This window comes from Leptidea sinapis, chromosome 29 (genome assembly GCF_905404315.1).
Source record: "Leptidea sinapis chromosome 29, ilLepSina1.1, whole genome shotgun sequence".
Taxonomy (NCBI): Eukaryota; Metazoa; Arthropoda; class Insecta; order Lepidoptera; family Pieridae; genus Leptidea; species Leptidea sinapis.
The window spans coordinates 2,622,454-2,638,778 of record NC_066293.1 but is presented as its reverse complement, the minus strand read 5'-3'; the positions used below and the strand labels follow the sequence as shown (position 1 = coordinate 2,638,778).

At 38.8% G+C, this 16,325-nt stretch overlaps 1 protein-coding gene across 1 annotated transcript in view; it reads left to right on the top strand.

The window, feature by feature from the left end:
- The window catches only part of LOC126973222 (poly [ADP-ribose] polymerase tankyrase), a 70,729-nt gene that overhangs the window by 43,427 nt on the left and 10,977 nt on the right, over window positions 1-16,325 (top strand). The window contains exons 12-17 of the mRNA XM_050820411.1: window positions 2,185-2,253; window positions 5,922-6,087; window positions 7,522-7,667; window positions 11,315-11,388; window positions 12,767-12,999; window positions 14,747-14,971. Of these exons, the coding sequence (XP_050676368.1) occupies window positions 2,185-2,253; window positions 5,922-6,087; window positions 7,522-7,667; window positions 11,315-11,388; window positions 12,767-12,999; window positions 14,747-14,971 (913 nt within the window). The remainder of the gene's footprint in view (window positions 1-2,184; window positions 2,254-5,921; window positions 6,088-7,521; window positions 7,668-11,314; window positions 11,389-12,766; window positions 13,000-14,746; window positions 14,972-16,325) is intronic.

Below are 16,325 nucleotides of genomic sequence, written 5' to 3'. Positions count from 1 at the left end.
ATAAGCGACGTTGTGACGTCATCGACGTCAGGTCTAGAGATTATGTAACCGGGTAGTACATTTGTGACGATCTTGACATATTGCTTGGCTGGCACCCTCGTGTCAAACCGTTCATACATGTCATCTGATTCTTCCTACTCCTTATATCATACTAGCTGATGACCGGTGCGCTTCTCTTCACCTAAACAATTTCATTCGTACAAAACTTCATATCAAAATTTGATTTGTTGAAGTTCGCTCTTTACAATGATTATTTGGTTGCTTCCTGTTCTCGAAATAATGTCACACCAGAACGCACACATACACACGATTTACACGGCCGCTTAGCAATCTTGGGGAGACAAAACGGTTTGAGTGCCACGCCTTACGCCGCTGAGACTGGTAGCTGTCCAAATTAAATAAGCATCCGAACATGAGTGTACTCGAAAGACTTCTATCAGGGAGATGGCGGAAAGATTTGTGGCTTATTATAGGCATCTGTACCTAACACAATTTATTGATACCACCACTTATTATTATCACGTTTTCGCAGTTTACTATTTCACTAGCCGCGACGTCGTTCGCGTGGATTCTTTAAAGCAGCAAAAATATATAATATGCCTGCAGCTAGCGTGTCAATATATTGTAGCCTATTTCAAGTTTTCCCGACCTCTTGTTTGTATTGCATATTTCAATTAAATTTATTAATAATAGTTCGCCCGCCGCCGGACCGCACCATAGTATCGCGCACTCGGTTGGTCATCGTCGTAACTATTAAAATATTTCTCCAAATGTTGTAACGTGAAAGGCAAAGTTTATCTACTTTAAATAACAGAAGTGTTTATTTTGATATAAGAATCAATTTGAAATTACTGAATGTGCATTAAAATAAATTATCAATTTTTATTATTGTATTTTATGGTTCACTATTTTGGCGATAATAAAGCTTAATCATAAAAGATAGATATATTCTGCGCCGGAATTCTTTTGCAGGACTACTTAAGATAAACATTTCTACCATATACTTGTAATTAGAACGTTTTTACGGCGCACGCCAGAATAGCTCGCAGATGGCAGATTTTTTTTCCTACTTACTTGACACTAATCGTTATATTTTGGATAATTATCTACATATATAAAAATGAGATGCTGTTCGTTCGTCTCGCTAAAACTCGAGAACGGCTGGACCGATTTGGCTAATTTTGGTCTTGAATTATTTGTGGAAATCCATAGAAGGTTTAAAAGGTGAATAAATATGAAAATGCTTGGAATAAAATAAAAACAACATTTTTGTTTTTCCTCTGATGTGTCCCCCCTTCCGTCGTTCAGAAATCAGATTTAGAATTTTTATATCTTTCCAACTTTCTCAGCAGGTAAAATATAAACTTAATTTTAGCTAAGATAAAATTTGAAATCAAAATTTTTATGAACGATAAATCTTAAGTTTTATCATAAGAAATAAAGAATTTTATAAGTACTACGTGCTTAGTCATGTGTGTACGCGGACGAAGTCGCGGGTATCAGCTAGTATCTCTATAAATTATAGACTATATGTTATTCCCATGTATAAGATTTATTATTGTTAAGTTTCATCAAGTTCCATTCATACATCCATACATTCATACAAACTTTTGCGCTTACATAATATTAGTAGGATAGTATAATTTCGCGTTTATATAATAAGTAGTAATATTATTAGGATAAATTAGAAGGAAAATACTATTTATTTGTTTTGTCAGTTTGTTTGTCAGCGCACATCTCGTAGAAACCTGACTGATAAAATAAATTAGCTGATACATACGAAGAACTTTTCGTGTTTATTTCATGAAAATTGGCCCGATGAATGTTAAGGTATAAATTCATAATATACATGTCTAGATGGAGCCTCTTGCTGCTAGACAACCGATGAAAACAGGCCAGGTTTATTACTTTAGTGTGCATAACAGCTCGCGATTTGTATGACTAGTTGTATGACACTTTGTGTTAGTGTACGTGCATTACTCAAAAAAGAGGCTAAACTCTGATCCTAATCTGATGTTTGGCACGAGTTCTGTTTCGTAAACACGGGGAGAGGAGTTGTTCAGACTTCAGGTGGATCCCGGCAGCCAAATGCGAAGATCTACCCTCATCGAATGCAACAGGCCAGTCTCGGTGTTTATCTCTTTAAACGAAGGTCTGTTTGAAATTTCATGTGTCTTGTTACAGATATAACAGATTGCCGCTTGCTCAGTTACTGCTGCAGCGGGGAGCTGATGTCCATGCCAAGGATAAAGGGTGAGGAGAAGTAGCTCTGAGCGCTGGTGTAGTACTCACACACACACACACACTGTGCTTCCCAGGGGCATAAAAAGAATAGGGAAGTCCCAGGCCAAAGGGTGTCGTAAGAAGCGGCATATTTCTGTCGTGAAGCAGTAACGTGTAAGCATTATTGTGTTATTACTGGGCAAATGAGACTTAACATCTTATGTCACAACGTGAGGAGCGCAATTCTAGTGCCGCTCAGAATTTTTGGGTTATTACCATCGGCTGAACGTTCTGCTTGTCTCGTCTCTTCTGCTTTTGGTCTGCATTTTTGTAATGCGTCGATTAGTGGTGAATTAGCCAATCGGATGCGAGATTGCGTCATATGAGGAAGTAGGATCGGGATACAATTTTGTATATGATTGCGGAATGAGAAAGGGCATAGGACTAAATCTGCCATGTCACATTCTATATTCAGTTTTTATTCAAACTGAATCTACCATATGCTCGGAAAAAGCGGAGCTCGTGAAAAGGACATACTCGACATTCAACGGACACTCTTTTACAATAGCTGTAATAAACGTTTCAGATTAGTTTGGTTAGGTATAGCATCCAATATATTTTTTTACACTTACAGTTTACACCAATACAGTTTTCACTTATATGTAATAACAATAGCAGTTATTGTAATATACAGTAAAGTAAAATACAGTAACTTAGTAGTAAAATACACATTATTTTCTTAAACAATTCTATAATGGTAAATAAATATATTAAAGGGAATACTTAATTAAATAGGGTTTCTTACTCTAAACTACTAAAGAACATAAATTATATGAATCGTGTTCTAAGTGAAAAGCGTTTTAAATATCGAATATAACATAAAAAGTAAAAAGAATAAAATATAAATAATAGTATATTGGATGCATCAACCTTTAGAGCTTGAATTTATTGTTTGTGTAAGAATGCTTCGTGAACATGGTGGTCGTGATTACTGTCATAATTAGTAGTCGCATCAAAAAATACAAAAAGGCTTTAACAAGTGTATCACACAGGCGCATCGCAACGGTGGAACGGCAAGTGGCATTTTTTTTTATGGAATAGGAGGACAAACGAGCGTACGGGTAACCTGGTTTTAAGTGATCACCGCCGACCACATTCTCTTGCAACACCATAGGAGCGTTGCCGGCCTTTAAGGAAGGTGTACGCGCTTTTTTGTCTGTCTTTAACAAGTGCATCAGGCGTGTACCATACGTGAATGTGGTCACAGATAAAATAGGTAGGATACTGAGGAGGAAGTTTGATATAAAAACAATTTTTCAACCCCTCAAAAAAGTGGGCGCCTACTTACGTTCACCAAAAGACAGTATTCCATACCAGTGCCCCGGGGTCTATAAAGTTGACTGCAGCTGTGGAAGCTCTTATATCGGATAAACGTAAAGAGCTATTTCTCAGCGCGTTAAGGAACACATTAGAGCAGTGAAAAATAAAGATCCTAAAAAATACCTCAAACCTAAAGCTTGCTCAAAGCCCTTACCAACCACTGGAACGAGTTGCATAACCCATGGGTGATTTCTGCTGAAGATATATCCCAAGGCTTGTTAGAGAAGCTATCGAAATTCAAAAACATCCTAAGAATTTGAAATCCTAAGAAATGATCGGACAGCCTGGGACTAGATTGTGAATATTTTATAGCGATAGAAATGATTGTACAATATTGTATATTTTTATTGAAAAGAGCGCAAATAAAGAATGCTGGGAGAGTTTCTTGCGCCGCTTCTTCTCTCTCAGAGCGCCATTTGTTTCCGAAGCGGTAGTAGTATCTAGTAGTTATAAGAAATGACATCAAAAAGAATTCTAAAGGAATCAATTTTGAGAAAATAAATGCCTTTTATGCCTTTTATTTTAATATGGATAAGTTTGAGACTAGCGCAACCATGGAAACCCGTGGTCTCACTCTGCAGTACAAATGTAACAAAAAACTTGGAAAGTATGGACGTCGTCAGTGGTGTGTCTCGTGAATTAGGGAATCAAAGACCAAAAGGAATTAGACGTCACGTGGACAGATCGATGTACTATTAGTGTCAAGTAAAGAGTGTAATAATACATAGAGAAAAGAGAGCCCTCTCTACGCATTATGAGCTGTTTATTTGAAAACTAGCGCCATCTGGAGATTGGCCCCGAAAATAACTATTTATAAGCTCGAAATTATAAAATTCATTTTTAATGTTGTGACGCAATATAATAACTAACTCTACTTTTTAATGTAGGTATTGCAATTTTTTACCATGTTGAAATTGCGCGTAGAGTTAGTTATTTCATTTTGCCACAACATAGAACATAAAGGATAGATTTAATAGTGTAAATTCACAAAATGGAACACGAGAGCTACATACATGCGCAAACTCTAGAAAAAGCCGCCATTTTATGACCAGTGGGCAGTGACACAACTAAAGAAAAGTTGAAAGGTTTCAAAGCGAGTGACAGCTGACATACATACATACATACATAAAATCACGCCTCTTTCCCGTAGGGGTAGGCAGAGATCACTTCTTTCCACTTGCTACGATCCTTACATACTTGTTTCGCTTCGTCAACTTCCATTATTTCTTTCATTCATGCTCTTCGGCTTAGGGTACTCTTGACCTGGCCTTTTTTCAAGACGTCCCTGATTTGATCTTGAAACGTACGCCTAGGTCTACCCCTTCCAACACTTTCATTCACACTGGCCTTATACACTTTCTTCGTCAATCGTTCTTCATTCATTCTCTGGACACCAAACCATCTCAGCATACCTTTCTCAATTTTTGTTACAACATCTTCTTTCAGGCCACAACGTTTCCTTATCTCACTATTTCTTATCCAGTCACTCAGTTTAACTCCTATCATACTTCTCAACGCTCTCATCTCAACTGCATTTATTCTGCTTTCATGTTTCTTCTGCCATACCCAACTTTCACTTCCGTGTTGGAACCAACACCCCCTCATGCACAGCCAAACGAGCCTTATTAAACACCTTCTGCCTGTTCATAAAAGAGTGCAAAGCTCCATTCACAATGTTTCCTGACAGCTGACAAAGCTTTCATTTTCGGGTCAACTAACAGATGGCACTACAGTCTTCTGATAATGTCACTATAATGTCAATGTGTCAAGAGTTTCTCACCTCCTCCTCAGTTACGCTACGAATTCGATTCATGATATTGGATCGAAATATCAGCATCAAATTAATAAAATATATGTCAGTTTGATGTGTTAACAAGCGCTACCAACCTCATGAGCATAAGATATCCCAATTAATAATTACATTCATTTAACTACTGTTAATATTTTAATACTATTTAATATAATCATCATTATAATTAGAAATAACTATAATAGTAAATAATATTCAGATTTTTAGTTAAATTAATTCGTGTAAGTTAGTTGGCACTACAGCAGTGCCAACTTACACGATGGTATCATCATCACGGTAGACGGTCGTGCCCTATATAAGACAGAGCGCTAAGTTCGAGTGGACATTACTTATTGTGAATTCTAAGGGCTGACACTGCCCAAATTATATTGAATTATTATAAATTATTAGTGGAAACTGTACAATACAGATATTTAAATTTTAAGTGCGTTTAAATTACCAACCCCTTATAAATATATATCGTGAGTACTCGTCATAATAATTACTATATTATGTCCACTGTCACCAGTGGTCTGGTGCCTCTTCACAATGCGTGCTCGTACGGCCACTACGAGGTGACTGAACTGCTGGTGTCTGCTGGAGCTGGGGTGAACGCGGCAGACCTGTGGAGGTTCACGCCGCTGCATGAAGCTGCCGCCAAGGGAAAGGCGGACATCGTCAGGCTTTTGCTTAAGGTACGTGGAAACAGTTTCAGATTTTGCAGAGCTGCTCAAATTGTCGGAAATCCAGTAATCCCTGGGCGTTGCGTATAGATGTCGCTTCTTTCTGTGTCTTCTACCACCGCACCTGTCACGGGGAGTGTTCCGAAAAGCTGTTTGAACTGATTCCTGCCGGCGAATTGCGCCTTGGCACGATACGGCTCAAATTAGAATATCATCCCTACCATCTGGATGTGTGGCGTTCCTCCACAGTGCGGTTTTAAAGGAACTTTCTTTCACCTTCGGTACTTTCAAAAAAGCGCGCACGCAACTTTCAAGGTGCCCATGTCGTATCATTCCGGAATCTCCGAACAAGGAAGCTCATTCCCCAGCTTGGTTATACGTGGAAGAAAGTTGATTCCTTTCAAACTGCACTGTAGAGGACCGCCACACATCCAGATGGTGGGGATGATATTCTAATTTGTGGCGTGTCGTACGCCGGCAGGTATCAGGTGAAACAGCTCTTCGGAACACTCTCCGTGATAAATGCTGTAGAAGACTCATAATTTCTGCTAAACAACCGAATAAAACCGGCCAGGATTATTACTTTAATGTATTTGGCACGCTACGTCAACCACTCGCGATATGTATGTCACTTTGTGTAGGTGTGCGTGCATTGCTCAAAATGGAGTTTTTTTTTATTTGATTTCAGGATATTTATTATCTCAAAAAGAATACAAATTCACTTACTGAGATACTTAAACTAACATGATACACATATTGAGTGGCAAATCGTAGTGTATATACTATACATAGTTTAAGTCGTTATATTTAAAGTTACAATAATTACACAGAGTTACAATAAATAGTAATTAGGTAGATACATTAATAACGAAATAGGTGGGTAACGTATAAAATAAATGTTTACAGTAATGAATGAAATACCTACTTTATATTACCTACTTATTTATTATATTTTATTATTTCTTATATTGACAGCTATGAGGGTATTTGTTTATTAAGGTCTCGTTCATAGTCATAGCCGGAAGCCTGATTCCTGCCGCCGAATTCCACCTTCGCACGACACGCCACAAGTTAGGATATCATCCCCGCCATCTGGATATGTGGCGGTCCTCCACAGTGCAGTTTACAAGGAGCTTTCTTCCACGTACTACAAAGCTGGAATGAGCTTCCTTGTGCGGTGTTTCCGGGACGATACGACATGGGTACCTTCAAAAAAAGCGCGTACACCTTCCTTAAAGGCCGGCAACGCTCTTGTGATTCCTCTGGTGTTGCAAGAGATTGTGGGCGGCGGTGATCACTTAACACCAGGTGATCCATACGCTCGTTTGTCCTCCTATTCCATAAAAAAAAAGCGGTTTAACTGTCAATCTCTATTTTTGTCGACGTTATCCCAGCAGTCACAGTCTATCGAGACGTATAAATGATGTAAGGTAATGGTGTTTCCAGCATGGCGCAGATCCGACGCGTCGTAACCGCGACGGGTTGACGCCGCTGCAGTTGGTGCGGGCGGGCGACAGTGACACGGCGGACGCGTTGCGCGGCGACGCGGCGCTACTTGACGCGGCCAAACGCGGCGATCTTGCTCGTGCTCGGTGAGTTAAGTAACATTAAATATATATAAACTACAACCAAAAATTTTTAAAAACAATTGTCTCAGGTTCTATCAAGTAAAAATATGAAAACAATGAACTAGGTATATTTAAACACTGCAAAACATTACCTATACAAGAACTCTTTAAATACACAATACTTAAACAAGAATTCTTAAACGAAAATCTACGCATAAAAATGGAACACGCTATACATACGCGGGCGATAACTTCACACCGGTTGCGCACTGAGCGAGCTCACAACTTGTACGGTGAGAGAACAATAAGCTATATTGTTCCTCGCCTAATTAATCAACTACCCTCATTTCTGTCCAATGCAGTGACCCATAAAAATATTAAACAAAAACAAAAGGAATGTTTCCTATGTAATCTTTGATCGCATTTGTAATCAATAAGGTGGTCATGGGATGCCCGGGAAATGTTTGAAATATCGGTTTTTTTTGTTGCTTCGTGTTGAAATAAATATTGGTAAGGTACATATTATCTGTAATTGATTTCTTGTAGGTATTAGTATGTAATTAATATACTTGTAGCCAATAGTTACTTTCTATATATATTAATAATTGTATGTAGGTATAGAATTTAATGTTAAGATTATATTTATTTTGTAAAAAACTGAAATAAGGCGTAAACTAAGATAATGCATTGAGGTCAAACCTCTGTGGTTTTTACAATGTATCTAATTTGTTCACATTTTGTAAAATATGTATTTTGATAAATTAAAAAAAAAAAAAAATAGATAAGATCAAACAGTGTCTCATAGGAGTTCTAAAACCAATCATTCTAAGCTACTTAGTAAACAACATCGTCAACACACCACAGAACCACACCAAGGACAATACAGCCAATAACTTACATTCATACCAACCAACTCCCCCCTCCCTCAACAATGCAACATTCAATCAATTCATCAACTAAACAACGAAAACCGTCTTCCAATCCGGCCGGTCACCGTGGAAGATGAAGACCAAAACCCTCTAAAGAAGACATCACCAAACAACAAATAACAAAGGTCGGCAACTTTTGTAACTCCTCTGGTGTTGCAAGAGAATGTGGGCGGCGGTGATCACTCAACATCACGTGACCCGTACGCTCGTTTGTCCTCCTATTCTAAAAGAAAAAAAACCTCCAACATCTTCAATAACAAGAATCAGAAACCCAATCTCTCTCTCTTTTGTAATTCTGAAAGAAACCCATTCGATCGTGTGTATCAATGAAATTGATTAAATTGTTACTAGATAATGTATGGGCTTGTAGGTGATGATTTGTGCAATAGGACCAATCGATGGAACTCATGTTGAAGTCTCCTAATATTAGAAATTTATCATCGGGTTTGCTCGCCATAATTAGTTCTTAGTTATCAGAAAAACTAGTTAGCTGCGTGCGTTAAATGTGCGCATAGGTGTAGATTGACTTTTGGAACTCGTTTCAAACGCACCGCGACCCAGATGTCCTCGGCGGAAGAATGCCAGTCGGGCTAATGCACCGCGAGGACATCCTTGTTAACTGTGATAAGCTCGCTACCGGCGCACGCTTGACCTGTGCGAGTGTAGTGTATATTTTTTTTTATGGAATAGGAGGACAAACGAGCGTACGGTTCACCTGTTGTTAAGTGATTACCGCCGCCCACAATCTCTTGCAACACCAGAGGAGTCACAGGAGCGTTGCCGGCCTTTAAGGAAGGTGTACGCGCTTTTTTGGAAGGTACCCACGTCGTATCGTCCCGGAAACACCGCACAAGGAAGTTCATTCCACAGCTTTGTAGTACGTGGAAGAAAGCTCCTTGAAAACCGCACTGTGGAGGACCGCCACACATCCAGAGGGTGGGGATCATATCCTAAATTGTGGCGTGTCGTGCGAAGGTGGAATTCGGCGGCTGGAATCAGGTTAAACAGCTCTTCGGAACACTCCCCGTGATAAATGCGCTAGAAGACTTCGAGATTTCGAGACCCAGTATTCCGATACTAGGCGAGGCTTTAAGGGAAGTGTTAGTGAAATAATTCCTCACTGGCTATTTGAACATTTAGTGATAGATATATTCTTTATTTAGACATATGAAATCTATTGCTGTTTCATAATTTCTAGAATATCAGCTATCCCTATGTACATGCTAATACTTGTGGTATTATTAACAAGTAATAGAAGAGTATGAGAGTGATATTGAAAGAAGAGTGAATGCAGGAAACATGGTGAATGGAGCTTTGCACTCCTTCATGAGCAGGCAGAAGGTGTCTAATAAGGCTCGTTTGACTGTGCATGAGGGGGTGTTGGTTCCAACACTCATGTACGGAAGCGAAAGTTGGGTATGGCAGAAGAAACATGAAAGCAGAATAAATGCAGTTGAGATGAGAGCGTTGAGAAGTATGATAGGAGTTAAACTGAGTGACAGGATAAGAAATAGTGAGATAAGGCAACGTTGTGGTCTGAAAGAAGATGTTGTGACAAAAATTGAGAAAGGTATGCTGAGATGGTTTGGACATGTCGAGAGAATGAATGTAGAACGATTGACGAAGAAAGTGTATAAGGCCAGTGTGAATGAAAGTGTTGGAAGGGGTAGACCTAGGCGGACGTTTCAAGATCAAATCAGGGACGTCTTGAAAAAAGGCCAGGTCAAGAGTACCCTAAACCGGATAGCATGTATGAAAGGAATAATGAAAGTGGACGAAGCGAAACAAGTATGTAAGGATCGTAGCAAGTGGAAAGAAGTGGTCTCTGCCTACCCCTACGGGAAAGAGGCGTGATTTTATGTATGTATGTATGAATGTTAAAGAGTAGCGTAACTCAGCGGTCTCCTTGAAATTTTATACCTGCGTCGAGGCGGAGCGTTAGGGTTGGTACATACAAAAAGATTGACGACGCCGGCGCAGCTAATTTAAATCGGATAGCGACCAGTCTCAGTCGGCGTACGGCGTGTCACTCAATAGTTTTCAGTCTCCCAAAGATTGCTTAGCGGCCGTGTAAGTCAAATGTATGTGTGTGTGCGTCGATTCGGGCGCTTTGGTATGAAGTTAAAGTACTGTTTCTATTGCTGTATTGTTCTAATACTCAGTGTCAATAACATAATGAGAGGCAACAATTAATATGTTTGTTCGAAGTAAATCTATCGAACAGCATTATATTACAAATATTGCTTAGTAGATAAAATTAATTGTAATAAAACCATGTGTTGCCTTTAGTAAAGCAGTACGCGGGTGACCATTGATCGGGCTGGTCCTAGTTACCATTAACCATTACAGGACCGGCCCGAGTAACCATTTTAACCATTATTACCAATGCATAGTAGAGATGCAGTACGCGAGTAACCATTTATCGGTCCGGTCCTAGTTACCATTAACTATTTGTCTATTACCATTACAGGACTGGTCCGAGTAACCATTTTAAACAATTAATAGTAGAGATGTGAGTACGCGGTCACAAGTAGAACCAATAATTATAGTTATTTACCTAGTGTCATAGATTAATTTAGTATCTTAAGTAAAAAAAATCCTTTTACCATGAAACCAATATAGATATCTACCCCTAAGTGCACTCCTTTTCATGGTCCTTCGAGCCGGATGTTCCTTAAATGTTTCTCTTAATGAATCTTCTTAAGGACTACAGCTAACGACACATTGTATTTCCTTTTCCAGTAAACTAATAACACCGCAAAATGTGAACTGTCGCGACGCGCACGGAAGAAACTCAACACCTCTGCACTTAGCTGGTAAGTTGCAATAAAATGGCGCCGTCAACAGAACTGTTTAATGAATATGCTTGCGCGGTGTTTTTAGGTCTTTACGGCATAAGTTTCCCTGCGAGATATTAAAAAAAAAGTCGTTGCGAAACTGAAGTGGCACTGGGCAGGGCACAAAATTGATTCGTGTAGAATTCTTTTTGATGTCATTTCTAATAAACTGGATACTACTACCGCTTCAGAAACAAATGGCGCTCTGAGAGACAAGAAGCGGCGCAAGAAACTCTCCCAGCATTCTTTTTTTGCGCTCGTTTTAATAAAAATATACAATATTGTACTGTCATTGCTATTGCTATAAAATAATCATAATATAGTCCCAGGCTGTCCGATCACTTAGATATTCAGCTGTGGAGTAGTAGGATTTACGACACAGACATTTTTTTAATAAAACATTTAATTGTATTTATAGATAATGCCTGAACAGTGGTTGGGACTTTATTACAAAATGTATACATTTACCCTTGAAGCTATTATGTATCTTATGTCATAGTTACATAGTTCGACGGTCAGATGGCCGTTGGGGCAATAAAGTGCTTAAATGGCGACCACGTACCAGAAGCCATAGTGTTGGAAGGCCCCCAACAAGTTGGACCGACGATCTGGTCAGGATTGTCGGATCGTCGTGGAGATCTTTGGGGGAGGCCTTTGTCCAGCAGTGGACGTTTTCTGGCTGATGATTATGATGACGGCATTAGTATCTTCATTAAAGTATATCAGTTCCAAAAGGCCGGCAATGGTAGTGTTATTCCTTTTGTGATAAATTATCATCAGACGACCCTTTCGCTCGTTGAAATAATCATTGTCTAACCCTCTCGAATAATCTTTGCCGTGCCCATTGAAAATAATCATTACCTTACGAACTGGAATTATATTTTCCTTACCCTCTGGAATAAGCTTTGTGTATCCCTAAGTAAATAACCTTTGCCCAACCCTCTCGTATGATATTTACCTAACTCTGTAGAAAAAATTATGGTCTAGCCTTCTGGAATAATCTTTGCCTAAACCTTCTGGAATAATCTTTGCCCATCTATGTGAAAATAATCTTTGCCTAACCCTTCTGGAATAATCTTTGCCCATCTATGTGAAAATAATCTTTGCCTAACCCTTCGGAATAATATTTTCCTAGCCCTATGGAATTAATCGTTGTGTAGGTAACCCTCTGGAATAATCTTAGCATAATCCAGTAGGAATAATATTTGTCAAACCTTCTGGTGTAATGTTTGCCTAACCCTGTGTAAATAATCATTTACTAACCCTGTGGAATAATCTTAGCCTAATCTTCTGGAGATAATCTCTGCCTAACTCTGTGTAAATAATGTTTGCGTTACTCTGCGGACTAATTCTGCAGCTGGCTACAACAACCTGGAGGTAGCCGAGGCTCTGCTGGAGGCCGGCGCGGCAGTGTCAGCTCGCGACAAGGGTGGGCTGGTGCCGCTCCACAACGCGGCGTCGTACGGACACCTGGAGGTGGCGGCGCTACTGCTGCGAGCTGGTACTCCGCCCAACGCCGCCGACCGCTGGGGCTTCACGCCGCTGCACGAAGCCGCGCATAAAGCCAGAACTCAACTGTGCTCGCTGCTGGTGAGACAACACCTGTCATGCTTTTTTATTGAAAATAAGGGACGAGACCAGCAGGACGTTCAGCTGATGGTAATTGATACGCCGTGCCCTTTACAATGCAGTGCCGCTCAGGATTCTTGAAAAACCCCAAAAATTCTGAGTGGCACTTCAACTGCGTTCGTCACCTTGAGAAATAAGATGTTAAGTCTCATTTGCCCAGTGATGTCGCTAGCTACGGCACCCTTCAAACCAAAACACAGTAATGCTTACACATTACTGCTTCACGGCTGAAATAGGCGCCGTTGTCGTACCCATAATCTAGCCGGCATCCTGTGCAAATAGGCCTCCCACTGGTAAAAATCAACTACCTAAGGGCCGGCAAATGATTTTGATTTTGTTTTTTTAAATTTTTTATGTAACTTACAGAAGAAATTAGTCAATAAATACTGAAGAAGAAAAAAGCTAATAGCTAGTTTTCATAGATAGAATATACATATGAATAAGAAAAAAAACACTCAAATGGTACAAAGGAAAATTATAAGGAATACAGGAAAAACAATAATAGTAAAGATTAAAAAAATATGGAAAACTGAACAATGAGCCAAAAGTGGCCGACTAGTTTCCCGACGAAATTGAGGAATTATTTATAAGTGTTAAAGAATTAGTTTGCCAGTGTTTTAAGAATGTTGGTGGCATTGATGCAAAAAAGGTCCAAATACAAGTATAATAGCACATTATGTAGTTTCATTTGTAGTATGGGAGTTGTATCTCTTTTAATACCTTAATGTCCATCCATGCAACGCCCTAACTCGTCAACGGTTGCAGCGGAAGTGTGTCGACGCTAGGGAGACCATAGATAATACGCTATATACTAGAGATAGATGTGCAACTAATGTTTTTATTTTGTTAAAATAAGTGTACCCAGGCCAAGAGATGGCGCTGCGTTATTTTTACTCTCTTAGCGTACCGTCGCTAGATGGCGCTAATTATGTTTATAGTTTTTATTATTGTTGTAGACCATATTGGATGCATATTGGTGTTGTTTTGTGTGGGTGGAAATTATTATTCGTTTATTAAGTTCAGCAGTCACCTTTGAATAAAGAGAGGCATTCAATGATTACAACATGATAGTCAAGTCTTGTTTTAATAAGTTAAGTGAGTTTTTTTTTTGCTATTACTAGCTCCATCTATCCATCTATCATGTAAGTTAAATTATCGCCATCGTGGTGAAGTTGCAGCGTACCTAATAGAATAGGTGGCAGCACTTTCAATGCAAATTTTTTTTTATGTGCTAATGTAGGGATGTTACGTCTCCCTCAGGGGGACGTCGCCTACACCCTATCCACCTGTCAACAATATTATTTCTCAAAGGTGTCTTATTCAAATTTAACAATTCAAACACCATCAAATTAAATGTTTTTGAATTGAATTTATATCACACTAATAGGTGATTTTAGGGTCTGCCATTTATTTTCGTTTTTGATAATTACATCTATATAGACTGTGACAGCTGTGAAAACGTCGAAAACAATTGAGGTTGACTGTTAACCTCTATTTTGAGCAATGCACTCACACTAACACAAAGTGACATACAAATCGTGATGTCACGCACACTAAACTAATAAACAAGAGGCTCTGTCTACATGTATAAATTATCTAAGCTTTATTAATTTTCTTATATCGAAAAAGTTTTGTGATTATTTTAGTTTTTCCACGCCAAAGAAGTATGACTTCTTACATTGGTATATAAATTAAAAAACGGTTTTAGTTGGCGCATGGTGCCGACCCGTTCCTGAAGAACCAGGAGGGACAGACGGCGCTGGAGCTGGCCGGAGCTGAGGACGTGCGCTGCCTGCTGCAGGACGCCATGACGGGTGCGGCGGGGGGCGGGGCCGACACCCCGTCGCCTCTTACTGCGCCCGCCTCGCTGCTGCCGCCGCCGCACCTGCCCGTGCTGCTGCCCAGTGGAGATACTGTCCCCCTCCCGCTGCCGGTACGTCACCATAAATCTAAATTAAATCTATAAATTATCCCCCTTATTCATAATAGTCTGCTAACTTAAAGCATTGCTAATTCTCACTCTGTCTTCTTCTATTGACCTAAGTCGGAATGAGAAAAAACGCTCCTAAGCGGCTGTTTAAAGTTAGCGAACCATGATGAATAAGGGGGATAGTAGATTTCTCATCACTCATCACGATATCTTTGGAACTTGAAATTTGGTAGGAATATTCCTTTCGCCTGACGGAATTTCCGAAATTCCACCCGCATGATTTTTTTTTATTATGAACACAACAACGTGTGTCGGTTCAGCTAGCATTTTTTTTATAAAATAGGATATTATATCACTTCTTGAACGTCAAAAACTACCTCTCTTTCGAAATGGTATGCCTCAGACCTGAGAAGAATGTGTGCAAGAAACTCGACAGGCTTTTTTTCATAAAAATATGGTCATAATGTAATAGCGTACCATTAAACTTATTATTTAATAGCCTGAGGGCGGTCGCTTCATTCCCAATCAGTGGTATCATTAAGAAAATCATTTATGTTCTAGTAATTTTTACCACACATACGTTTTTTAACAATTCTTTTGAATTTCGTAATACATTTCTTTTGAACATTTTATATAGTACTAGCTGATCCGACAGACTTTGTTCTGTTATATAATAAATAAAATAATGTTTTTATATGAATTTGTCAATATATCATAACATCAAAAATTACTTTGTAAAATATGCACCCTGCTGTCGTAATGAAATTGTTTCACAGCAGAACTGTCAAACCGTCGGTCAATAAATTCTCTCATAGAAATTATGTATGGACACATTAAAAGAAAAACAAATTTGTTGTTTTTATTTAATTTAGCAGCATTTTCCTATTTATTCACCTTTTAAACCTTCTCTGGACTTCCACAAATAATTCAAGACCAAAATTAGACAAATCGGTCCAGCCGTTATCGAGTTTTAGCGAGACTGACGAACAGCAATTCATTTTTATATATATATAGATATCGAAGTGTGTCGAGCGGCGGGGAGGGGTCCCAAACTTTTTGAAATATATTTCTTCTAAATATAATATTTTATATCTAAGTATTACAAAACTAAATTTAAACAGATTACCCACGAAACTTGCAAGTATAATATTATTGTAATGTTTTGTTTATTGCCTTTTTTTTATTTAATGTTAATTTTATTGTAAAACTAGCTGACCCAGCAAACGTTGTATTGCCGATATTAAAATCGCAATACAAAAGTAACTGTTGATCGTAGACGGGTGAAAATTTGAAATTGTATGTATTTTTCAAAAGTTCATTCATCAAACAAATTTTTAAAAAATTAAAAAAAAAATTG